The 24074-nt window shown below is 47.8% G+C and overlaps 8 protein-coding genes across 8 annotated transcripts, besides 2 other annotated features; 2 read left to right on the top strand and 6 right to left on the bottom strand.

Annotated features, from left to right (window-relative positions):
* Positions 1 to 24074: part of a sequence feature (sequence corresponds to BAC RPCI93-27H14) that runs on past both edges of the window.
* On the bottom strand, positions 259 to 2667 carry Tb927.2.1760 (hypothetical protein, conserved; the record flags this gene model as incomplete). The annotated part of the gene is made up of 1 exon (XM_946417.1): positions 259 to 2667. One exon carries the CDS (start codon positions 2665 to 2667, stop codon positions 259 to 261), a length of 2409 nt encoding a protein of 802 aa, XP_951510.1.
* Positions 2686 to 2737: a sequence feature (T-rich).
* Tb927.2.1740 (hypothetical protein, conserved) lies at positions 4678 to 5295 on the bottom strand (the record flags this gene model as incomplete). The annotated part of the gene is made up of 1 exon (XM_946416.1): positions 4678 to 5295. The coding sequence occupies one exon, from the start codon at positions 5293 to 5295 to the stop codon at positions 4678 to 4680; it is 618 nt and encodes a 205-aa protein (XP_951509.1).
* On the bottom strand, positions 5419 to 6231 carry Tb927.2.1730 (hypothetical protein, conserved; the record flags this gene model as incomplete). Its single annotated transcript, XM_946415.1, has 1 exon — positions 5419 to 6231. The coding sequence occupies one exon, from the start codon at positions 6229 to 6231 to the stop codon at positions 5419 to 5421; it is 813 nt and encodes a 270-aa protein (XP_951508.1).
* Tb927.2.1720 (hypothetical protein, conserved) lies at positions 6403 to 6771 on the bottom strand (the record flags this gene model as incomplete). Its single annotated transcript, XM_946414.1, has 1 exon — positions 6403 to 6771. The coding sequence occupies one exon, from the start codon at positions 6769 to 6771 to the stop codon at positions 6403 to 6405; it is 369 nt and encodes a 122-aa protein (XP_951507.1).
* Tb927.2.1700 (hypothetical protein, conserved) lies at positions 8545 to 10833 on the bottom strand (the record flags this gene model as incomplete). The annotated part of the gene is made up of 1 exon (XM_946413.1): positions 8545 to 10833. One exon carries the CDS (start codon positions 10831 to 10833, stop codon positions 8545 to 8547), a length of 2289 nt encoding a protein of 762 aa, XP_951506.1.
* Tb927.2.1680 (cyclophilin-type peptidyl-prolyl cis-trans isomerase, putative) lies at positions 11779 to 12369 on the bottom strand (the record flags this gene model as incomplete). The annotated part of the gene is made up of 1 exon (XM_946412.1): positions 11779 to 12369. One exon carries the CDS (start codon positions 12367 to 12369, stop codon positions 11779 to 11781), a length of 591 nt encoding a protein of 196 aa, XP_951505.1.
* On the top strand, positions 20455 to 21387 carry Tb927.2.1600 (hypothetical protein; the record flags this gene model as incomplete). Its single annotated transcript, XM_946411.1, has 1 exon — positions 20455 to 21387. One exon carries the CDS (start codon positions 20455 to 20457, stop codon positions 21385 to 21387), a length of 933 nt encoding a protein of 310 aa, XP_951504.1.
* On the top strand, positions 22564 to 23388 carry Tb927.2.1560 (cyclophilin type peptidyl-prolyl cis-trans isomerase precursor, putative; the record flags this gene model as incomplete). Its single annotated transcript, XM_946410.1, has 1 exon — positions 22564 to 23388. One exon carries the CDS (start codon positions 22564 to 22566, stop codon positions 23386 to 23388), a length of 825 nt encoding a protein of 274 aa, XP_951503.1.

Here is a 24074-nt window from a genome sequence, read left to right as displayed (position 1 = left end):
AGAGAAAGAAAGGTGGTTAGACCAAACTAAACGAGTCCCGAGTGCATCTTCTGCAGAAAGCAGCGGAGGGTTAAAAAGAGATGTAAAAAATAAATAAAACCACACAACGTTGGGATTAGTTACACTCCCGTTGAACAGAAAACCGCAGATTACGGGGGCCACTCACAGGTCGCAACATTTCGGCTGAGACTCCCACAAATCATGCCGTGAAGCATTGCGAGGATTCATTGCACAATAAAAGAGACACGGGAAACTTTATCACTCACGGTCAGATGAGTGAGTAAAAGTAAAGGGACTATCTTGACTTTGGTTCTGTCGTTCTCTCTGAGCCTCCTGATAATTGTATAGTTTTTGCAATGGTATCTGCTTCAGCGGAATCCCAAGTACATACTTCTTTCCTTCCGCTGCTGCACGCGGTATGAACGTAAATTGTACCACTTCTCTCTCGCGGCGTGCGGGAACATGACTTGGGGCACCTCCCGCAGCACCCACATCAAGAAAGTTAACGATTCCCCTCGTCAAAAGGACAAATCGGAGTAGAATCAACGTAACGCAGGCCAAAAAAAGAGCGCACAATGAAAGACCAAGAGGTATAGCAATGCCGTTTTCCTTCATTGGCGCATCCGGCTGCGGCAGGGGTAAGCAAAGTGACGGGTCCTCATCGAATATATTACCGGGGCAATGGTATTCATTCATTGTCCCTTTCAAGCGCTTCGAATAACACATCCAATCGCTGCAGAAGGCACATTCGTTGGCCGTGTCGTTTAGGCACACCTTACAACCCCCAAACGACAGTCGCTGGCAGGGGTCTTGAAAAACGCTGCAGTTTTCTCCACTCCAGCCATTCGTTCCATAGCAATGGCAAGTGCCGCATTCGCAGTACCCCCCATGGAGGTTGCAATTACTGCAGTCAAACGAATTGGCGCACTTCGTGGTGCAATTCTCTCCACTGAACATTCCCATGCATTTGCACCCCCCAGATCCTTTTCTACCGTCGTCACAAGTCCCTCCGTTCTCGCACTTCCGGCATTTAATACAACTCGGACCGTAATGGCCTGGAGAGCACTCCTCACAGAACTTCCCAATATGCCCTTCAAAACATTCACATTTCCCTGTTGGAGAGACGCATCGTCCATTGGCTCCACAGTGGCTGCAGCTCTGTGAGGTGTCAAAACGAACCTGCTTGTCCTCACCTATAAGGGATGGAGGAACAATAATGGTGTTTTTATCATTTATACCGGACCGAGATATTCCAATGTATGGTGGCGGAACAGCAGAAAACTCCTTACCAGTCAACACTAAAAAGGTTTCAATACCTTCACTGTATCGAAACTCGATGGCGCCACTTTGGTCAAGGTATACAATATGTTGATATTTGTGAAGGGACAAGTCGTACGTCCGGCTTGATACACGAATGGCAATTCCCTCCAGACAGTGGGAATCATTACAGAATGGATCCCCCTTTACCCGTTTTCCAAGTGGACTGTATTCAACCGACGTTCTACTCGCCCAAGTCTGCGGTGTGACAAACGGCATAATGGCAAAGCTGTAATCTCCATTAGGGCACATGTTTCGGACTGGCTTGCAGTTTTGCTTCTCAGAAAAAAGTGAAATTACACCAGATGAGTGTATGTACACCCTATTCGTGCGGAGATTCGGCTGATCCCTAGCAAAGAATGGGAAACTAAACCCTAGGTCAAGTCCAACAACTTTTCCCACTGTAAGCAATTTGAAGTGCTTCTGGAGGTCGTCGTAGTCTACATTGCGGGAACTGCGCGAGACTTTTAGATCGTAGTATTCATTAGATGCTGGTATTGATTCACTGCGCGTCCGGCGGGGAGATCTACTTTTTGCGACTGATTCATCCACGCATTCGTCCGTAGTCTCATGCCACTTACACCTTCCGTGCATATCATTGCAACTTCGGTTAGTACTGAACTTACTGCAGTTGTCGTGGACGGGGCTGTAACGTATGGCAACAATATCCTCAAGGTCTGAGTCGATAAATGTAAAGTTTTGCTCTCTTGCAGACAATGCAATGCCCACAGAAACAGGACCACACTTCGGCACCTCTCTGTAACGCATCACTATCAATCCGTCAGAGCAAACCTCCACCTGTGCTTTCAGTCTACTCTTTTCGCTGGAGCTGCAACCATGCATCAGCATACTTCTATATTCCACTATGTGGCATCCCCCACTCTCTGCGCGTTCATCGTTTGGGTACCGCGTTTTAAAAGTAAACACTTTAGTGAAAGGACTAAAATCTGCAACGTACACTCCGATCATTGGCAAGAAACGGTCACTGCTCTTGGGTTGCTCACTTTGTTTACGCAGTGAGCGAAGTGTGGTTCTCACACAAGATGATGAACATGGGGGAAACGATAGAGACGTTAGGAATCCAAATGGTGAAACATGCCAACTTATGTTATCACTGCTAAAAAATGGTGACATGAAGCCGAGTTCCTCATGGTGTACAATTCCATCACGAAAGGAAGATATGCGACGGGTATTCGGTCCGGTTCCTTCGATGTATTTTGCCCAATGGTACGAACCTTTGCTAAAATCACCTGCACGCACAATCTCAGTCTCATATCCCACTATAGCAGCACGACCAGAAGCAACATTTGTTGCAACTACAACGATACAAGTAAGCCACAGAATACTCATTTCGATAACTTAAAATGCAAAAGATAACAAGGGAAAATAAGAGAAAATAAGGAAAGAAAAAGGGAAAGAACATAAGAAGTGTGGGAGTGAGTCTGTACACACAACGGATTTTGCAAAAAGGAAAGAAAGCCAACAGTTGAGTGAATTGATGAGAAAAAAAATGGACAGGAAGGTGAATTTAACAATAGCCGCTCGTCATGGAAATTACACCCTAACAACAAGCCTATGGCCAGCTACCATGTGTGTAAGTACCAGTCATCATCAAAAAGAAGGTAGCACCGCACTCCCGCTAAATACATTGAGAGGAGGTGTCACCATCTGTAGCCGATACAATCAAACAAAAGTAAGTAAAGGGGAACAAAGTAAAAAAGAGAAAGAAAGGTGGTTAGACCAAACTAAACGAGTCCCGAGTGCATCTTCTGCAGAAAGCAGCGGAGGGTTAAAAAGAGATGTAAAAAATAAATAAAACCACACAACGTTGGGATTAGTTACACTCCCGTTGAACAGAAAACCGCAGATTACGGGGGCCACTCACAGGTCGCAACATTTCGGGTGAGACTCCCACAAATCATGCCGTGAAGCATTGCGAGGATTCATTGCACAATAGAGACACGGGAAACTTTATCACTCACGGTCAGATGAGTGAGTAAAAGTAAAGGGACTATCTTGACTTTGGTTCTGTCGTTCTCTCTGAGAAATGGTAAACAGCATTTACAATAATTGCACTAGGGGATGCCGTCAAGCGACGGCACTAATGCCTACAGCACAAACAGGGGTATTTAAACACGAAACCCTGATATAAAAAGGGCCGTTCAACTCGGCCATATGGTCTGATCCAAGAAAACGTGGACCTTTTGCAAGCTCTCTAAACACAGAATACACACATAAGGTGATAACTCACATGGATAATTATTAGTGAAGACAAGAACTGACTGATCCTACTATACGTTCCTACGCACTTTTACAAAAACATTTGAGGGGGCAGAAGGTGTGCAACGAATTCGCTACTCTCACCACAAAAGCAATCGTGCAAAGAGGCTAACAAACTCCCACTGGACCACTTATGTTGCGGCTCGACGGGTTAAAGTGACATCTATAACGGTCATAGTGTAGTTATATGCTGTTTGTAAAAGAAAAGAAAAACCCCTGATACTGTCCCCCTTATAATAAAACCACTTCTAGCCTTTACCAATCTGGTAGAAACGGAGCGGGTCGAGGAGGCGGGCCAGCCCTGGCATCAATAAAATCACCGCCCAGAAATCTCGTCTCCTCACGTGGGGTTGCGGTATTGAAACCATACCAACGCTGAGGCAGATCCAATAATGGCAAATATGATGTTTTAGGTGGTGAAACACCTTTTCTTTGACAAAAGTGAAATTATGGGAACCACGGGGACATCTCCTCCGATACGCAATGAAATCCTCAAGCTACGAGCTGCCAAAGAGAACATGTCACGAAACGACGTTAAACAAGAATTTCGGGGTCAAAGTCTCAAACGGGTTGTGTGGGTTCTTGAATGCAAAGAATATTCCCACCTAACTCACACATGAGCCCGAACTAACGTGTACAAATGCACCCAAGTAAAGCGCTCATAAACCACTGGATGTGTAATGGTTCAGGTGGGGGAAAGACAGGTAGCACCTGCAGCACCGCAGCTAACAGCGTCGAAAACCATCAACGAAAAAAACACAAAGGACACCGCGCAAGCGGTAATATCCACCAGAAGCCAAAAAAAAAAAAAGCTGCTGCCGGCGACCTGCGACGTCCGCGAAATAGTGGAGAAAACAAACAGTGTGGCTAACGACTTGCTCTTGTGCCGCATTACGCGTATTGCTTGATAGGGTCGATAAATATAGAACCCAATGTTCATCACCGCTAGCCCCCTTCCCCCTCCCAGTAATAGTACCAACAGAAAGGACCAGACTACCACCCACAGTGCTAAAATAAAAATGTGTCAAACTAAACTCACCGCCAGAGTAGCAAATTCTGGGCAATGATCAAAAAAAAACGTCATCTGTCCACTTGCAGTTGTTTCTTCCTCGCATTAAAATAATCAGCCTCGTCACAGTGGTGGATTGCCCTCCTCAAGCTGGGATGACACATGGAAAAGCCGCGACGTGTCTCCTCAGCTGCCTCAACAGTAGGATAGTGGAGAAAACACCTCCCTTTATATTCTGTATCCACGAAGAAGTCCACCGCATTTGTGTCGGCTTTCACCGAGCAAAGAAACTGAGAGCGAACGGTGTCTTCCAACTCGCCAAGGTAGGCCACTAAAAACCCGTGTGCATGGTTGGTCGGAGCTGTATCTTCCTCCTTATACGGGCACCGAATATACGACTTATGTAATATCTCTGATGTGGCCTTCGCATGGACCCAGGCAACCTTCTTGACTGGAGACCCCTTTTGCGACATGTGAGCTTTCAGAGACTCGTAGCACAGCACGACGCTCTCTGGATCGCGATATTGTACGATGCTAACAAGATCGGTGTTGTCAACGAGGTGGTACGAGGAAATATCCAACACTACACCGTAGCATTCAGCTACACAACGCACTTGCTGCGGCGGTAGCTCTGGCGAATGGCATACCAATACATTGTGGGTTGGCGCAAGCGCACTCCCTAGAGACATTTTCACTTAGGGGTCATTCAAAAAGATAGAGGAAAGGGGAAAGTCATGAATACGAGTATGTTTACACTACTTTAAGCATTTTCATCTAACTCAAATGGAAGAACATTTACATGCGCAAGTTACTCAGATAGCACAAAAATACAAATACGCAGATGATTCCTCACAATGCGCCGGAGGGCCGCCCCATTTCAGCTGAAACACGGCCAATCCATCCGTGCCAAAACCAACGCTAAGAACGGCATCATCGGCCACACGGGATGCATATTCAGCAAACGCAGTCACTTCCTCTTTCCCCGCCCTGCCCTCATAACGGCGCCGAAGAGTCTCACCATCAAGAAGGACGGACACCATAGCCTCTGTTGTCCTTAGCTCTATAAAGGAGTTCATGTTATCGAAACCCAGAACCACAACGCATGTGCCATCCTGAGAATTCCTAACAAACCGCGCAATATGGCAGAACGCTTGAAGGTCGGCGACGCGATGTAAAGCGGATATTGGCTGCCTGACGTTGAGCATCGGTCCAAGGTCGTGGAAAACACCAAGCCGCACCCAGCGTTCGTACCCATCGGAGTACAAAAAGATACTTGTCAAGTCGCTGCACAACCCCAGCTTTACGGGTTTGCTCCGTTCGAACATCTGGAGGGTGCGAAGAAGCAGCGGTCCATGAATCACAAATGAGAATACATCTTCGTCATTAGAGTCGTGGAGCTGAACCTCTTTCCACTTCTTCCCTGCGTCTCCAGCTCTCAGAACAACTTCGGTGTAACTGTAGTCTGGAACTCCCACCCTTGTCAAGCGTACCTCTGGCGAACCTCCGGCGACGGACACAACAAACCTCACGCTAGCGTCCCGCGAACAAAGATACCTCAAACTATGAATAACCGCCCTAACAGAAAGAAATTTTAGGGTAAACAGGGAGGAGTCCTCCGTGTTCATGGGCCCTTTGAGTTGCTACGGGGAGAATTGAGCAAAGAAGATTGGATGACGCTCTCAAGGAAAAATCCTGAATGCAACACGGGAATACGCACGTTCGCAAGGCATACCCTTACTCAATTTTGTTGTGTATAAGGGAATTTAAAAGTCTCAAAAGGAGGCAACGTATTGGTACTAATTCACTGGGGTCAGTTCAAAGCCCTCGTACAGCTTTGCTATTGCGTTATCGGGGCCCTCCAGCTCCGCCAAGTATGCCACCTTCCTCTTAAGAGCGTCACGACAATCCTCAATGTCTCGCTCACCAGCGCCCATTTTCCACGACAAGTAACGCAGAGTGTCTTCGTATTTCAACTCAGAACGCACAAAGACGCCCCCACTGCACAGCAGCCAAACGTCGCCCAACACTGGTGTTTTCTTTAGGGCTCGACTCGCCTCCTTCAGTTGGTGCTGCCTCCTGTCAAGTTTTATGAGGTACTGTTTCGCCTCGGCTACCTCCTCTGCAGCGCTCTCAAGTTGTGCGGCGTAAGTGACGTTGCTGTCCATATTTCCTATATTTCAATGTACGGGCCTTGTCAGGATTAGAAGCGGAGAAATCACAGCAAGACAAAGTTGGGGTTACGGTAGAAGGTACCATGCAACAAAAGTACTAACGCAGCCTCGTGAGTTCCCCTTCATATTACTCTATCCACGGTATCTGAGGTTACACCCTTTGTTTTCGTCTGATAGGAAAGGTGCATGGCTGTTTTTTTCTTACGCGAGCCGCATCCACCTGCACTTTTGCACAAACCTCATACCCAAGGGGGTGCGGGCAAACAGCGCGGCACTGCGGCACTGATGGCTCCATTGGTGGCAAAGCTTCACTGTATGTATGACCCTTGCAGTTCAACCTCCAATGTTGTCGCCAACAACACCGAGCGTTGAAGAGGCATACACTCCTTTCCACACCTAAAGCATCATTTACACACAAAGGAGTCGGAAATGCTAAGAAAATTCGCCACCTAACTTGACACACTGCCACAGTGCTCACATTTTCCTCCAAACGGGGAAACTCAAAGACTCTGACGCCACCAAGTACTGGAACTCAAAAAAATGTCAACGACATTCAGCCTTCCCGCTTCGCCTCCTTTAGTCGTACCTATTCGTTTTGGTGAGTCACTGCACCTATGAGCCAGCAACGGTAATGCTCCTTTCCATCGGAAAACAGAATCCCATCAAAACCCTGTCACGGCAAGAAACGGCGGCCGCCACATTAATAAGAAACAACCCAACTCACATATCCCTGTTTTAGGAATTTGACAAGGCCCCTTCAGAAGGTGCTCGAGACGCTGTCCGCCAGGCACGGTCCTGCTGTTATCGAAGCTCCCCGGAGGTCATGCAGACTTGGCCACAATCGCAGTAGCCACCACCGCTCAGCAAACTGAATACCCTCGTAAAATAGATCTTAACGTATCTGCGGCGTGGGAACTTGCGGGGGTGCGATATGCATCCCACAGCAGGCACGACGCTTTAGGGCTAGTTCATTTCCTAAGACCGCCAGAGCAGAACAAGCTGACGTCACGACCGTGACCAGAAAACCAAGTGACTCAAAATCACTCGATTCATAACCTCCTGTGATTCGGTTATACGCGCTGATCTTAGACAAATGCCACCTTATGGAATGGGCCTTCTGAGTTGTCCTGAGAAGTTGTGTGGGAGACTCACATTGAATGTGATGGTTATCCGGCCGCGGTGCAGCCCCTCCGTCAATCATTTTTCCTGACAAACCGAATAAAACTACGGAAAGTGCACAGGAGCAAGGCGCAGCCGGGTGCCGCAACCCTTTGACACACAGTTATACGCAGACAACTGGATGTGTGCAAGGGTCGGTACCACGGACGTCCAAAGTTACATCGGACACCACTCAGACCACAGTCGCTTCTGTACTATCTTCCTTAACGCTATATACAACATTATGCCAATAATACAAACGGGAAGAAGGCAACTACTTCCAACGCCGGGGTCATAGCAACGACTCCAAGTGATAACCACCAAACACACACACAGGGTATTCAAGTGGCTTTTTATATGCTAGCCGATCCCATACGCCGATTCCAAGACCTAAGGCACCCCTCTAAGTGATAAGTTGTTCAACTCTCTCTTCCACGCTGGGGCCTCACGCGACATCAGCTGTTGCTGTCACATCGCAAAAGCAAGATTAATTTAATATATGGCAATAGGGAGGGCGCCGCTTACACAGCGGGAAATTTATATAGCTGATTTTGGTGGGGAACCGCTGCCCTCAGCATCTTCTGGGAACGGCGCACCCAGGGGTGGATGTCATTCCTTGTTAGGGAACCCTTCATTCTGCTGTTCCTTATACAGTTTGTGAAGCGATATCTGCTTCAGTGGGACACCCAAAACGTACTTTTTACCCTTGGGTAAGTTCACTGGTACAAAACCAGCCTGCACAACTTCTCGCTCCCGTCGAACAGGAACGTAGTCGGGAGCGCCTCCCGCAGCTGCGGCAACGTGGACATTAACCACTCTCCGCGCATACATCAGGTAGCGCGATAGAAGGGATATGATGACAGCGAGTGAAATAGCGCTCAAGCATAAGACGAAAAATATTATATAGCCAAAGTCAGTGCCGGACTGCGCAATCTGCAGGACTTTTTGACAGATTGGAGCATCACGGGTCTCAGCCTTGTAAGAACACGCATGGCTAAGCGAGGTTCCCTCCAATTTCGTAGAATAGCACGCGCCATCAGCACAAAACGCACAGCCGTGTTCTTCTTGACTCATGCAGGCATCGCAACCCTGAAGGGAGAATTTCAGGCACGGATCTTCAAAGGTGGTACAGTCCGGACCACTCCATCCACTATCCTCATGGCAGCGGCAGACGCCGCAGTCACAGTAGCCCCCCACAGAATTGCAGTTCACGCAACCCTTGTTCCCGCAATTCTTTTCGCAGTTTTTCCCACCAAAAGAGGATGCGCACTTGCAACGGCCCGATCCACCTCGGCCACTGTCGCATACACCCCCATTCTGGCAGTTGGGGCATTTGGTACACCTGGGTCCATAATGACCTGAAGTGCAATCATCGCAGAAGTTACCTTGGAATCCTTCTGAACACACACACCCTCCATTTTCATACCTCCCGTTGATTCCACAGTCGTCGTGCTCATTCCGGGGTTCGAAGCGCACAGTGGTGCCTGGACGTGCCACTGCGGAAGGAACGATCATGCTTGCATTATCGCCCATACCGTAACGAGCGACTCCAATCATCGGTGGGGGGAACGCGAAAAACCCACTCAAAGCTTCTCTCGACCCTGCTACAGTAGACGCCAGATAGTGAAACGTGATAGCACCGCTCTTTTCAAGGCGCAACCAATACGTGTACGTGTGGTATAGCTCACCGAAGGATCTAGTCGTTATGAAAATGGTAATGGATTCGCTTTCTCTTCTCAAAACCACCGCGTTTGAATTGCCCCATGTTTGAGACGTAACAAATGGCATGATGGCATAGCTGTAATTTCCGTTGCTGCACACATTCTTCAGTGGACCACAGTCTTGCTTGTTGGAGAGTAGCGAAACAACTCCAGATGAGAGTATATACACACTATTTATTTTGTGCTTCCCCACACCCTTTGTGAAGAAAGGAAACTCAAAACGAAGGGGAACTTTCACACTGCTACCGGTGGTATCCAGTGGCTCACCCCCTGACTGGCCTCCTTGGGTGCTCCCTGATTCCGTCTTTGCGGTAACGGTGTAATAGTGGTTATGATTTAACGAACTATTCGAAGACACTCTCGGGCATATTTCACCTGCAAGTGGCGCCGACATGCAGCTACTTGTTGCTGCACACCACGTACACGTCTCAGAACATGATCCTTCGTTCCGCTCTCCACAGGTATCAGGAACGGGAGTATACTGTACCGCGACGAGACCCATTTCGCGTTGCCTAAACTGTACGATATCTCGCTGGCTCTTCGACAACACGATGCCCACGGAGCCTCGGCATCTTGGAACCTTTTCATAGCGTGCTACAATAACTCCATCGGTTGAAATTTCAACCTGTGCGGTCAGTAGTTCGTTGCCGTCAGCATGGCAATTCAGGACGGGGATGTCTCTATATTCCACGATCACCTTCGTGGGGTTTTCTTCACCATCCAGTGTGTAATAGTATACGCCTGCATCCCCTGCCAAATTCGTTACATCAAGGTCAGCAACAAATAGCCCAATTAACGGCCAGTCACCGCCCTCAGAAATATTCCTTCGGGCAAACCGATAGCTGCCAGTGAGTGGTGAATCCAAACCCTCCCTGCAGAACGAGTTGCACATGGGAACCGCCGTGAGGGTGAGGAACCCATAAGGAGAAACGTACCATTCGACACTGTCGTAACTGAAGAACGGAGTTTTAATGGGAAGTTTGGGAAGGGGCGTATTTTCATCTAAACTATCAAATAGACGTTGCGCCCCTGGTGGTGTGGGTTTATATCGCGTCCACGTGTCATCGTCGCCTCTCAGCCGCCTTTTGGTCACGACAGTCTTACTGTACTTTGCAATGCTTCCGACAGCAGCGAGCGGTGCGCACAGGATGTACAAAACAAGCACCCCGACAAGCATAACTCGTAGAAAGAAACACTTCGCAAACTAAACTTGTGGTGCAGTAGGTTGTAAAAGAAAAACAAAGGTATTAACGCGGTCGATAAGGTCAGGCAACACCAGCGTTAAAGTGAGACGCTGCAGCAGCAATTCTCAGTTGTACCCCCATTTGGGTAGTGCGCATGCCATCAACAAACGGCTGGCCTGCAGTCGTCAACTGTAAACAGAATACAAAACAACAATTCATGAGGAGGGCAAACCTCAACAAACCAGTATTGACTGCAAGACCGCACAACTGCATCGCCCCAACTCACGGAATGACACACAAACGCACCCCCAAACAATACGTACCCCTTTTCTCCGGGGACTACAGCTTTACTGCAGGAAGAAGTGACTGACGTAATCCTACCACGAATGCATGCCTAACTTTCCCCACAACGTGTCATCCATGTGTAAGCAAAGGAATGGGTATCCTCCGACTCTAACTCACTAGCATGTTACTGTTACATGTTAACGCACCGAAACCACACACCGAAGTCGCGCAGCAAATTACGGGTTTACCGCTCACGGTGACTCACGTGGTGGAGGAGCAGAACCCCCCCCCCCCCGAAGTAGGAAGTGAGTGTTGTTTCAGTAGTGCCACAAGTGATAGGCACGACAGACCGATATTATATTCATTATTTAAACTAATGCTACTGGGTTAAAGAAAAAGGGAGGTAGGAGAAAGAGATTGAGAGGTGCATTGAAACTCCCGCAGGAAACCAGCCACTGGAAACACCAGGAGGTCAGAGGTGCGCTGCCACATGCAAGGCGAAGGAACCTGCGCAGATGGGGAAGGAAATAACGAGGCAACACACAATCGAACTTGATCACAGTCCTAAGTGAAAAAAAAACAAAAAAGCTCGCGTACTTTTTAACACAGTTACCACAACCGTAACAGCCGTTGTTAACTTCCTGAGAATGCCCTTATCCCTGTTCAATTTGGCCACAATCCATGATGGTGATGGGCTGACGTGTGGCACCTGACTGGCTGCCGTTGGTTTCAACCTTCTCAATGACTTCGTATCCCTTCGTTACTTGTCCAAAAACAACATGTTTCCCATCCAACCAGGGAGTTGCAGCTGTGCAGATGAAGAATTGCGATCCATTTGTGTTGCGGCCTGCATTTGCCATGGAGAGCGTCCCGGGACCAAAGTGCTTCCCAGCGCGGCCCGCGAAGGACTCATCGGGAAATTTCAATCCGTATATTGACTCTCCACCCGTACCGTTACCGCTCGTGAAGTCTCCTCCCTGACACATGAACTGAGGGATGACGCGATGGAACTTGCTTCCCTTGTACGACAATGCCTTGCCAGATCGTCCCAGGCCCTTTTCACCTGTACATAATGCACGGAAATTCTCCGCCGTTTTCGGTACCACATCCTTGAAGAGCTCCATTTCTACCCTTCCAGCCTTCTGGGAGCCAATGGAAATATCAAAATACACAAGTGGGTTGCTTGGATTGACAGGATAGAACGGTATCTTCCTCTGAGCTGCAAAAAAGGTGCGCGACAACATGTGTGCGGTAGGAACTAATTCTACAGCAGTGAACTTATGGGTTGTCCTTTGACCGGATGACTTGAATGAAGGAGCAACGAAAGCGCAAATATATGTACTTTTCTTTGGGGGGGGTGGCAGTTAGTCTCGCACAACAGTTAGCACCCGATTCCAACGCAAGTATTGACATAAACACGAGAAGGTAAACCCTTCGCGTGGCAACGCCGGTGCACAAACACTGGAAATGCATTTAACAAAAGCCGAGGGCAACCACAAGGTAACGATGCTGCTACCTCGCAGTGTTAAAAAAGACACTATCGTCCTACGAGTGCGGTGTCAGACTTGTCAAGTAGTGGAACAACACTTCCCAGTCTTTGGTTTTAAGAGTCAACAATCTTTCAAAATTGGTGGCAGCCCACTCTTTACAAACTGGTAAGTGCGCAACATGTACATATATGTCTAAATCGAACTGCCTGAAGACTTTGTATGTACTAAAAGACCTATTAGATGCTGTTAGCAAATAAATGAACGAGTGCGCGTGTGTTCGTTACATTTGGTGGAACAACATGACTTTGTGCATCCAGTCAGCTAGAATCCCTTTTCAACCACACACCTCATCCCCCAGATTTGGAGAGCATGAGGGTTAGGGTTGATTATTCTAATGGCTTCACCCCAAGGCAACAACACTGAGATTCTTGCCGACTTCACTCCCTCTTTTTGGGGGAGCGCTGAGTGTTTATGGTTGGCAACGCATCGGTTTCTGATAAATAGATTCTATCGAATACATTACCAGCGCCACTCCCCGAGAACAGCAACTGCACGGGGGGAGAGTCGTTTCATCATCACCTTAATGTAGATCACCCGTATCCCCCTTCAGCGGTGGTTTCACGTGCGTCGACGTTTGGTACAGATAGGCAAGGAGACGATATCAGAAGCTGGGATGCCACGGTGCATGCATACACTCACCTAAACATTATTTTGCTTTCGAATGGTAGGCAAAGCAAATAATGTCTCATTCACCTCACAAGGAAACCAAAGTTATCGAACACTTTGCAACAGTCTTTCCTCAGCGGCTGGTCAGTGCGGTCATACGCAAGTAATAATACATAAAAATGAGTGATAACTGGTTCCTGCGCGTGCTGGTGTTGTGCCGCTTGTTGCTACTACTTCCTCCTCCTCCTCACCTTAGAAAGGGTGTCACAGCATATCCTCCAAAAAAAATCCGTAGGTTTTTGTATGAAATATAATACATCGGACCCTTTCATGTGTTCTTCCGCTGCGGTGCAAAGCCCCTTACGATTCCACAGCATGCTCCAACTTTCCAGTGTCCGTCTCCTGTTAGGTCAAGTCAAAGATGTATTGATGCAGGAAGCAGCAACAACACCACCGGTGTCTGTTCTTGTCCGTTCACATTTTCACCATGAGACTTCCATAGGTTTGTACACTGCTGTAGCACATTAATACACACATACACATTCACACATATATTCATAGGGTTCCGGTATACAAATCTCTCTCTCATTAACACGTGAGATACTGGAGAACACGATTCGGACTCTCATACAGCAGATCCAGAATTCTAATCGGGATTAATACAATTCTTATCAGCAGCTAACGGCACGCGGCATGTCTCATTGTGGGAGTTTCTTGTAAGAAATCGAAAAAAAAATCCTGCTCTTGGGGCATACCGAGTGGAAACCTGTTTGTCGGCTCACTACGTCTCGCACCCGAATAGATGGTTTTGCGTCCGCTGCTAACACACAAAAGGGGGGTGTTTTAACAGAAAACGACTAATTTCCGGTCTTACCTTTTCCACGCATCTACGTGTCGTGCGCTGTAGTCCGTTTCACCGACCATGCCGCTGCTTTCTAAAACATCATAGTTGTCAGCGTTGCTGAAGCCACTTTTTTTGCTAGTATTGATCTTTTTTTCTAATGAAACTTGAACCTTTATTCAGCACATCATGTACCTGCAGTGCGCGCTTAGATCGGCATACTGTTTAAAAAAACAGCAGTGTGTCTTCGGAGGGCGCCCCATTCTATCATTGGGGGATGGAAACCAACTTGCCACTGAAGCTTCTGCTTCAGAAGAATGTGCGCGTGTCATTCTTATTGGTTGATCAGTTTGCGTCCAAAAGAAAAAACATACCGAAATGGAGTCATCACCTCCCTTTTGTCTAACAATTACCCCGTCACTTCATGTGAGAAGCATCCCTTCACAACGCGAGCAACGTATCGAGTTGGAGAGTTGATGTGAACACGTTGATGTCACCTGTCAGTGTGCACCACTCTCCCTACCGTCACAAACACAAGTTTGCAGCATGTCACGTACCCACCATACCCTCTGTTTTTTCAGCATTCATTTAAAAGCTGCTGACAATCCAAACTTTTACAATGGCAGCACTGAAATCCCAAGTATCCTCAGACTCACGTAGATCAACCACACAATATCAAAGGGGGGAAAGTGATTCACAATATCTTTCAGACTTCTGTTTCGGTATAGCTCCACTTGCATACAGCTCATTTATACACATGTGTACGCGATACCACACGCCGATAACATGGTAAATTGCTTCCAAGCCTCTGATAACCCGCAACGGCTCACGCAGACACGGTCATCCCCTGAGTGGTCTTTTCATTTTTATATTGGTCCTCAAAAAATAGGAAAATAACCGCATAAGCTAGCATGTAACCAATTCATATGTATATGCAGCACAGCTTAACCTCCGATAAAGAACCGAGTGTTGCTTACGATTGTGCATCCGTAGTGAGTCGTTTCCACACAACACATTACAGGCTATCATGCAGAAACTTTATGACATCATTTAGTTATCTTGGCGTCAACTGGTTAAATGTGTGCACGGTAGCAGTGTACCTCGTTTCTGCCCCATCATTTCTTACAGACCTTCGGTAAAAAGAAAATATATATCCTTTAGCGCCCGACTGATTCCGCCTTTAGTGTCAACAATCACCCGTGCGGGCCCCAGAAATCGTTTGGTTGGCCTGGTTTTAGTTTAAATTGGAATTCCTTTCTGCTCACACAAAGTGTCACGTCACCGTTGATATTGTCAACAGCCTTTTCATCAGCTTCCATATGCTTACGAACACTCCATCCACGTCACAGAGACCCAAACATGAACAGTTTTTGTCGAGTTTGCTCTGGAGGAAAGGTAAGCACCACAATATCGTTATAACTGTAAATCCTCCGGGACACTAATCAACTCATGTTAAACCATGTTACACCAGAGAGGGGAACTTCGGCGTTTTTGTTGTTGTCGTTTTCTTCAATCCCACATGGTCTCATTGCGTGCCAGTGCGGGCATAATGCGTTGGGCAACTCTCAGTGTGCAAATAAAGTTGTGCAGCAACGGCCAATGGCCCAAATGTTCACCACCATCACTTATCCGCTCCGTAACTAAGCCGCTCAGACGCCATTGAATGCAGCGGCTGGAAAAAAAAAAATCAACTTCGTAAGGATCAAGTTGCGGTCGCGCAAGAAGTGCCAAGAACCCACCTTTCAGAAATGTCTTGCGTTAGCAAAGACGCCACAATCGTATGCGCCGTCTTTGGTAAGCAGCTCAACAGGGAAAAAACTTACATTAAAGCCCAGACAGAGATATTGAAGTAATCGTGAAGGTCATCCCGTTGACTCCACACCATTAGACGTGAGCGACACAGACACACACACAGTCACAAACTCATGCGCTGCAGGGACCCTGACATCCATGGGGAAAAAGAAAAAAGCAAGTGGTGAACGGCGGTTCGATGGTCGGTGACGGGGCAGTATTCAACGCGATCCCGTGAGAATCCTTTCGCACCAAGTCCGGCTCCCGTACTTCTTCTAATCGCATCCCTAGCCAAAAGCCCCTACGCGATACCTTGGAGCCACAGGTCTTGGGCATAGCGTCCCATCTTGCAGAAAGCGGGAAACAGAAGTACTGAAACTGAAGTGAGTAATTCGGTTTCTTCCCCATTTAAAAAAAAAAAACGTGAGTGACCTCATGGTGGCCCCGCAGAAGCCCCTTCAATATCGCCGGCTCGCCGGCCGTACGGCGCAGCAGCCATATTCACCGGGGGCGAACGCCGTCGCCAGTCCCCTGGCAGCACATGAAGAACAAAACAAAATCGGAAATGCCGATCGATGCCAGTGGGAACCCATACGAAGTGCTCCTTTGTAATTACGGTCGGCTCAGTGTGGTAACGCTGTCCAGCCCCCTACATTTCCGACGCAGATCGGGAGATGGATAAATTATTTATGTGGAGAGCGCTGTTTTGCCACCGACGTCGGAATCAACCAATGCTGAATTCAGCTGCAAAGGACTGACATGCCACCTTTGTCATTCCGGTCGCCGGGAGGGGACCGGTTAAGCACCAGAGGTGTCCGGGTTGCCCTTACGTTAGTCACGGAATCCGTATTTTCGAGCTTTTGGTGGCTCTAATCGCATCGGGCTGTCAGTCCGAGCTGAGGCTGCCCAACACAATGTTATGCCCCAACCCCTTGTGTGAAAGTTAGTCGGGGCCCTGCAAAAGTTTTTTTTTCTGTTGCATACGCTGCAGCGGCGTACGCTGGGAAATTGTGAAGATATTGACATGTGGTCTGACCAATGGGAGTGGAGATATTCTCCGCAGGCCCCGTCCGCGGTGGCAAATGACTGAGGCGAATGCGGTATAAAACATTCTGGCGTTTGACTGCTGCTATGGAAAAAACAGTAGGGGGGTGCGCTACCGAGGGTTTGGAAAGAGGGAAAGGGGCACCGTAGGGGTCAGCCCCGGGTTGCAATATTGTGAAATATCCAGCGCTGAGGAGGGCAGATGTGCTGGCTGCGATATCGCGGAGTTAGTGGGCGCTGAATGGGAAAGAGGGGGGAGTTTTATCTGATGGGCGAAGCGAAGTTTACGAACAGCCGCTGGATGTCTACCGTGAGGGAGTGAAGCGTGATTGATACTGAAATGAGGCTGCCCTGAAATAGCAAGGCCCTCGCCGGTTGCGCTTGTGGAGTTAACGTCACACAGGACGGATTCGAGCAACGCTCCCTGCCGCTGTGCACCCCTTGAAAACCAAGAGCATGGTACGCATGTAGCGGCAGCAGGTGATTCATTGGTGGTAGCACAAATGGCTGGGCAGCGGACCTTTACAGCGAAGTGGAAAGTATATGCGTCCACGTGTCCTCCTATTTTTCATGGAGGGCCAGGCGCTGCGCGCCGAGCGGGCAATCGTAAAAGTGACCAACGAAGATTCCTTAGGTGGAGCTGACTTGTATCAAAGAGTGGCTCAAGCACTCAGGATTTTCCGCACGCATTGGTCCCAAGGTGGTGTGTTGTATGTCGGGATCAGCTGGGTTTGGATGTGCTGTACAACGCTTCATCACCGCATGTGGTGGTATATGCATATGGAAAAGACTTTGAAGGGTTCGGTGTACTGGAAGGAAGGTAATAGTGCATCATTGGTGCAGAACTTCTGAAAGTGGGCCCGTTAGAATAGTGCGGCCTCTGGAAAAGAAGCAGAAGTATACGAAGAATAACAAGCAGGTATGTCGTAACTTTCACTGTCTAGGCGGTGATGCGGTACGAATGCAGTCGATTTTGTTTCGCTTCACACTGAACTCCCACCAAGTAATTGGTGGCATTGATGGTTTCCTACCTCAAGTGTGAACCTGTGGCCTGATGGTACATATCCCGTTGGAGTACGATATGCTTCAGGTGTGTTTATTTGAGGGAAATTCCTTCTTCTCTAGCAGACAGTCCCTGCTATACTTGGGATTTTCTTCCCCTGAGAACGAGTGACCGACCAGGGGCTGGTGGCTGCTGGAAGCTTTCGATCTCACAAGAAAAAAGTTGTCGTCTCTTCGCGGTAGCTACTGAACACAGCTTGATCCAAACATCCGGTGGTTGCGCCAACGGAATTTGAACTCACGCATGCAGGATTGTCACGCGTGCTGAAATCGGTCTGTTAAGAAATATTACATTTTGCAACGGTGTTTTCTACACTAGCATACTTCGCGTATCTGCAAAATAAAAAGGACTGTCAACAAGATGACTCAGATGGTCCGAATTGTCGAACGTGGGCATTTGGAAATGCAAGTTACGAACGGTTCCTGTATTCGCGGTGATTAATGATATACTGTAGTACATTTGAAGCATCAATACGCACCGACTAAACCTTTTTTTTTTATGCGAAGCTCAGTGCCAATGAAAGGGAGGCTTCTGTCTCCCAAAGGAGATAATAACTGTACATGGCGGCGACACAAGGTCAAACCTGACGAAAAGGGGTCTGCACCTCAAGAACAATCCGTATTGCTAATGCCAGTACGATGTTTTGTCCATATCGGTCACAAATATATGTGCATATGCGTCCTGAGTAATCCATAGAACGCATAGACTCCTGTATGTTGCTTGGCTATTGGTCGAATAGCAGTGACAATTGAACCAAATGCACGAATAATCCAGTTCGTTATATGCAGCAAATATGATGTAGTCACTTCGGCTGTGCACAGCAAAAGAGTGTCACTTCGAAACTATAAACAACATCTCTGCGTAAAGGAGGAAACACGCCCAACATGTGCATTGATGTGCAAGTCGAATGACTACGATAACGATTTCTTCATGTCTTTGAAGAGCTTGTAATGCTTTATCGCTGCAGCCGTCAGTCGCTGAAACAAAGGGGGAACAGAGCATCCTTCGATAGCACAGGGAGGGAAAGTGAGTGACGTTATGAGTGCACCGTTTACTAATTAGAAAAGGGACTGTCGGTAAGATGTAAATGTCTGAAAATAAATGTGAACGGTTTGCGGCTGCGAATTACCCGTTAGTTTTCTCAGTGGTTAGTCAACACTTTATTTGGTAGCTTCATTGTGCTTACAAGGGAGGATGATATGTTAATGTTTGTCCTTTCGGTTGGATTCCCACTACATATTGTACACCCGAAGGTGTGTTCACAATATATTTTTTCCCCTGTAGTGAATTGTCTATTCGGTGTTCACCGTATTCTATACAATGCTTATACTGTTGCTTCGGTGGCTCCCTTCTGAGTTACGAAAAAAAAAACTCTCAGATGTACCGCCGATGCAGCTGTTATACTGAGAATTGTCAACGGAAGATGTTATATGTATTTTGGGACTTACCGTCTGTATTTCAAAGACGTGGTCTGTGAGTCACTCGACACAGTGGTGAAGAGAGATACGAGCCTCGCCGGTTCTGGTAAGTAAACGTCGTTTTGTCCACCTCTAGATACATCATTGTGTTTAACCTAGCGTGTTGCGCTTACTTGTGTTGGTCGTTTCTGGGGGGTGCCATTCAGTGGTTGCACCAGCGTACAGGAACATCTTTAGAATGTCTTTTAAACGTATTACTCGTGTTCGCACACCATGGAGTGGTCGCTTTTCCTCACTTGACCTAGCGGTTTCTTCATTGTTCGGAAGCCGCATAATGTCCGTTGATTACGCAGGGGAAAAAATGGCAAGATCAACGACGGTGTAAAATACGTTGGTTTCTCAACGGGATTTTAGTGTCTCGTGTACCAGTTGATTCTCGTCATTTTTTGTGAGTTTTCCATGTGTTTTCGTAGCAGGAGTAATTTTTCGCCCCACTTGCCCGCGACGGTGGTGTAGTCTGTGAACCACACGGTGCTCACGATTATGCGTCTGCGTTTCCAATATCGATATGATTGTTGCACCTACATATAAGTGGCGTGTTGTCCCTCGCACTGCAGCGTGTGTATGAGTGATCAGATTCGGCTCTGTATTTGAGTACCAGTATTTACTCACCAGATATATCAGCGGGTTTCTTTGTCAGGAGGGGGAAAGCAACCAGTCAGAGGTCATCAACCTGCTGGTGAGCTGGCTTAAGGTCAACACCATCCTTACATTGTTTTTTGTGTGCATGGCCCTTGGCAGATGTCGATAACAGGTCCAACCCATGTAGAAACGCCTTCCTTGGGGTTTTGGCGTTCATGGAATGATGTAAGGGGTTACTGTGGAAATAATAATAATAATAATGTCCAGTCAAGCGCTAAAATTCAATGCTTCTTATCTCGGCTGCCACACTCGTCACGCTGTTTTTGTACCCATAGTATTCTCCCTCCGACTGCAAAGAGAAAGGGGCTTTATGCATGGCATCACCTTCTGATAGCAGAGAAATACTCAACACGTTGGGGTACGGAGCCGCGTTAGTGGTTCCCGCTTTTGTTAAACTGTGCCTCACAATGGCCGTGATGGCTTTAGATGACCAGCAGCCGGCAGCCGACACTGGATATAGGTATCGCAATGACCTTAAACTCCCAGCTGCAAGAGCATTGTGCCGTCTCAAGGAGCACATCGAAAAGGTTCAGGAGAGAGTCGATCAACTCTCCAAAATGGTTGAGGGCAACAAATCACTAGGAAGGAGAGCAATGGAATTGGCCGAGGAAGTAAAGTCAGAAGCAGCGAAAAGTGCGAGGGGTTTGAGCACAGTATTGAGTACTCACTGCAGGAATCCTGATGAAAACCATCACCTTCCATTCAGCCAAAATTGTGACAGGAGCGTATCTCCTATTGAACCACCTGACCACAAATTAAAGGAGGAGATTACTTGCGATGCTACTGTCGAGTCGGGCGCCAACAGCACACGTGGACCCTCATCCCGTGATATGAACAACCTCGTGCGAATGTGGGACGAAGTGAAGCCCACTGCATCAAAAGGGGCAGATGGTAACAGTTACAGAAGCAAACAGAGCTACGAAGCTGCTGCCTCGAAGTGCAAGATCGATGGTTACTCCACGATGCCTTGTACTGTTTCTGAAAAACACTGGCGGTCTTCCTTTGTTGCTGCAACCTTGAAGCTACGTGAGCTGGAGGTTGTTGTTGAGGAGGCAACTGGCCAAACCGTGCAAGAAGTGGAAAGCAAGCCGCAAGGCATCCCACGTGGACTTGAGTTAGGGTTAGAAGAAGCGACAGCTGGTCCGACCGTGCAGTTCCTTCTAGGAAATAACCATACCGTCTATGATTGTGGTACACTTACCGAATTGAGCCGTCTGGTGTCGATTCTTGTCGCTGTGCAAATTTAGTCTCAATATTGTGAGGCAGATATGAACACCTTGTGCGCTACGCTGGTGCTGTACTCGGCACCGTTCGGCGATTCACCACACTGTTTAGCGCATTCACGCTGTGCGGTTCTTGTTTCGGGGACTTCGCAATGTGACTCATGACTGCGCTCTTTCTTTTGGAGAATCATCTTCTCTAACGTTTATCAAGGTTTGTACGTTGTGTGTAAACCTCCGAATAACTGAAGTAATTCTTCTCGAATGGTAGCAAGCACTTGTAGAAACTCACGTTGGTAGCACCGGTGCGTGGCAAATTAAGCTCACAAAGCTTTTCAAATCTTGGTGCTGGTACGCTGAACGGCTGGGATAAGCTGATTGCGGTGGAAGGAACTCACTGAACGTGCTGCAATGTTGAAATTAAGCTGGGAATTGGAAGAAAAATGGAGGTATGGTGCGACGGTCATTCAATTCAAAGTGGGTTGGACCGAGAGAGGAAAGATGCAATAAACAGTTTTCCACGGAAACTGCCTCTAGTGCGGTGGTCAGGCTCCGCGGTGTAACGGCCGTACTAAGGGAAATCCAATCCAAAGTGCTCACACCTCTAATATGAATAGCCACTGGCGGAGTCCCTATGATGGGAATAGATGGCTGAACGAAATGGCCCAATGTTCGAGACTCTTTTTCCGCACGCACCCGAACAAAGTTGTGAAGACTATTTTTATGATCTGTTCTCCAGGAAGGGTGGTGCTCGTTATTCTGTCATGCATTTCAAGTTGTAGGCCAATCCCGTCTTTCAACACTACTCTAGCAACATGCTCTCACCAAAACTCGTGGAAACACGCTTTAAAAAAAAAAATACAAGGGCACATGCTCTGTACATGAAGCGACAATGCCCCATTTCCCTTCAGCAAAAGTAAAGTAAGTCGCGCAGAAAATGCACTTTAAGAACGTCTGTCTGGCATCTCGCTTTCTTCCCAGGCTGTGATGTAGCGTGCCCAAGTCAAACTTTGTGCAGCGTCAGGAATTATGCGTCAGTTATTTTGGGGAGGCAACAACAGGGTCTACCGCGTCATTATTTTGCCATCCACAAGGGATAGCGCATACTAATAGAAAAGTCCCACTGTCGGTGACTCTCCCTTCCTCCTTTACACTGCGAGGTAGCAGCATCGTTACCTTGTGGTTGCCCTCGGCTTTTGTTAAATGCATTTCCAGTGTTTGTGCACCGGCGTTGCCACGCGAAGGGTTTACCTTCTCGTGTTTATGTCAATACTTGCGTTGGAATCGGGTGCTAACTGTTGTGCGAGACTAACTGCCACCCCCCCCCCCCCAAAGAAAAGTACATATATTTGCGCTTTCGTTGCTCCTTCATTCAAGTCATCCGGTCAAAGGACAACCCATAAGTTCACTGCTGTAGAATTAGTTCCTGCCGCACACATGTTGTCGCGCACCTTTTTTGCAGCTCAGAGGAAGATACCGTTCTATCCTGTCAATCCAAGCAACCCACTTGTGTATTTTGATATTTCCATTGGCTCCCAGAAGGCTGGAAGGGTAGAAATGGAGCTCTTCAAGGATGTGGTACCGAAAACGGCGGAGAATTTCCGTGCATTATGTACAGGTGAAAAGGGCCTGGGACGATCTGGCAAGGCATTGTCGTACAAGGGAAGCAAGTTCCATCGCGTCATCCCTCAGTTCATGTGTCAGGGAGGAGACTTCACGAGCGGTAACGGTACGGGTGGAGAGTCAATATACGGATTGAAATTTCCCGATGAGTCCTTCGCGGGCCGCGCTGGGAAGCACTTTGGTCCCGGGACGCTCTCCATGGCAAATGCAGGCCGCAACACAAATGGATCGCAATTCTTCATCTGCACAGCTGCAACTCCCTGGTTGGATGGGAAACATGTTGTTTTTGGACAAGTAACGAAGGGATACGAAGTCATTGAGAAGGTTGAAACCAACGGCAGCCAGTCAGGTGCCACACGTCAGCCCATCACCATCATGGATTGTGGCCAAATTGAACAGGGATAAGGGCATTCTCAGGAAGTTAACAACGGCTGTTACGGTTGTGGTAACTGTGTTAAAAAGTACGCGAGCTTTTTTGTTTTTTTTTCACTTAGGACTGTGATCAAGTTCGATTGTGTGTTGCCTCGTTATTTCCTTCCCCATCTGCGCAGGTTCCTTCGCCTTGCATGTGGCAGCGCACCTCTGACCTCCTGGTGTTTCCAGTGGCTGGTTTCCTGCGGGAGTTTCAATGCACCTCTCAATCTCTTTCTCCTACCTCCCTTTTTCTTTAACCCAGTAGCATTAGTTTAAATAATGAATATAATATCGGTCTGTCGTGCCTATCACTTGTGGCACTACTGAAACAACACTCACTTCCTACTTCGGGGGGGGGGTTCTGCTCCTCCACCACGTGAGTCACCGTGAGCGGTAAACCCGTGATTTGCTGCGCGACTTCGGAGTATTTTTTGCGTAAAACGCATGTTATTGCGCTTTATTTTGTAAAGACGGCGTTACAACGCCATCTGCGGCGCTTTTTCACATAAAACACGCATCTATGCACAACAGTCAGAAAGTTGCGTTTTTTTTTTCCAATGTGCATTTAATCTGCTCGCACCTCAACTAATCCATATAGACTTGCGGTGTGGCCACTTTCTCCACCGATATGTTCTCCATCCTCAAGGCCCGCCACTCGCTTCCTCCGCTGGGGCCTG

This window comes from Trypanosoma brucei, chromosome 2 (assembly GCF_000002445.2).
Source record: "Trypanosoma brucei brucei TREU927 chromosome 2, complete sequence".
Classification (NCBI taxonomy): Eukaryota; Euglenozoa; class Kinetoplastea; order Trypanosomatida; family Trypanosomatidae; genus Trypanosoma; species Trypanosoma brucei.
The sequence above is the reverse complement of the archived record's forward strand: the minus strand, read 5'-3'. Positions and strand labels throughout refer to the sequence as shown.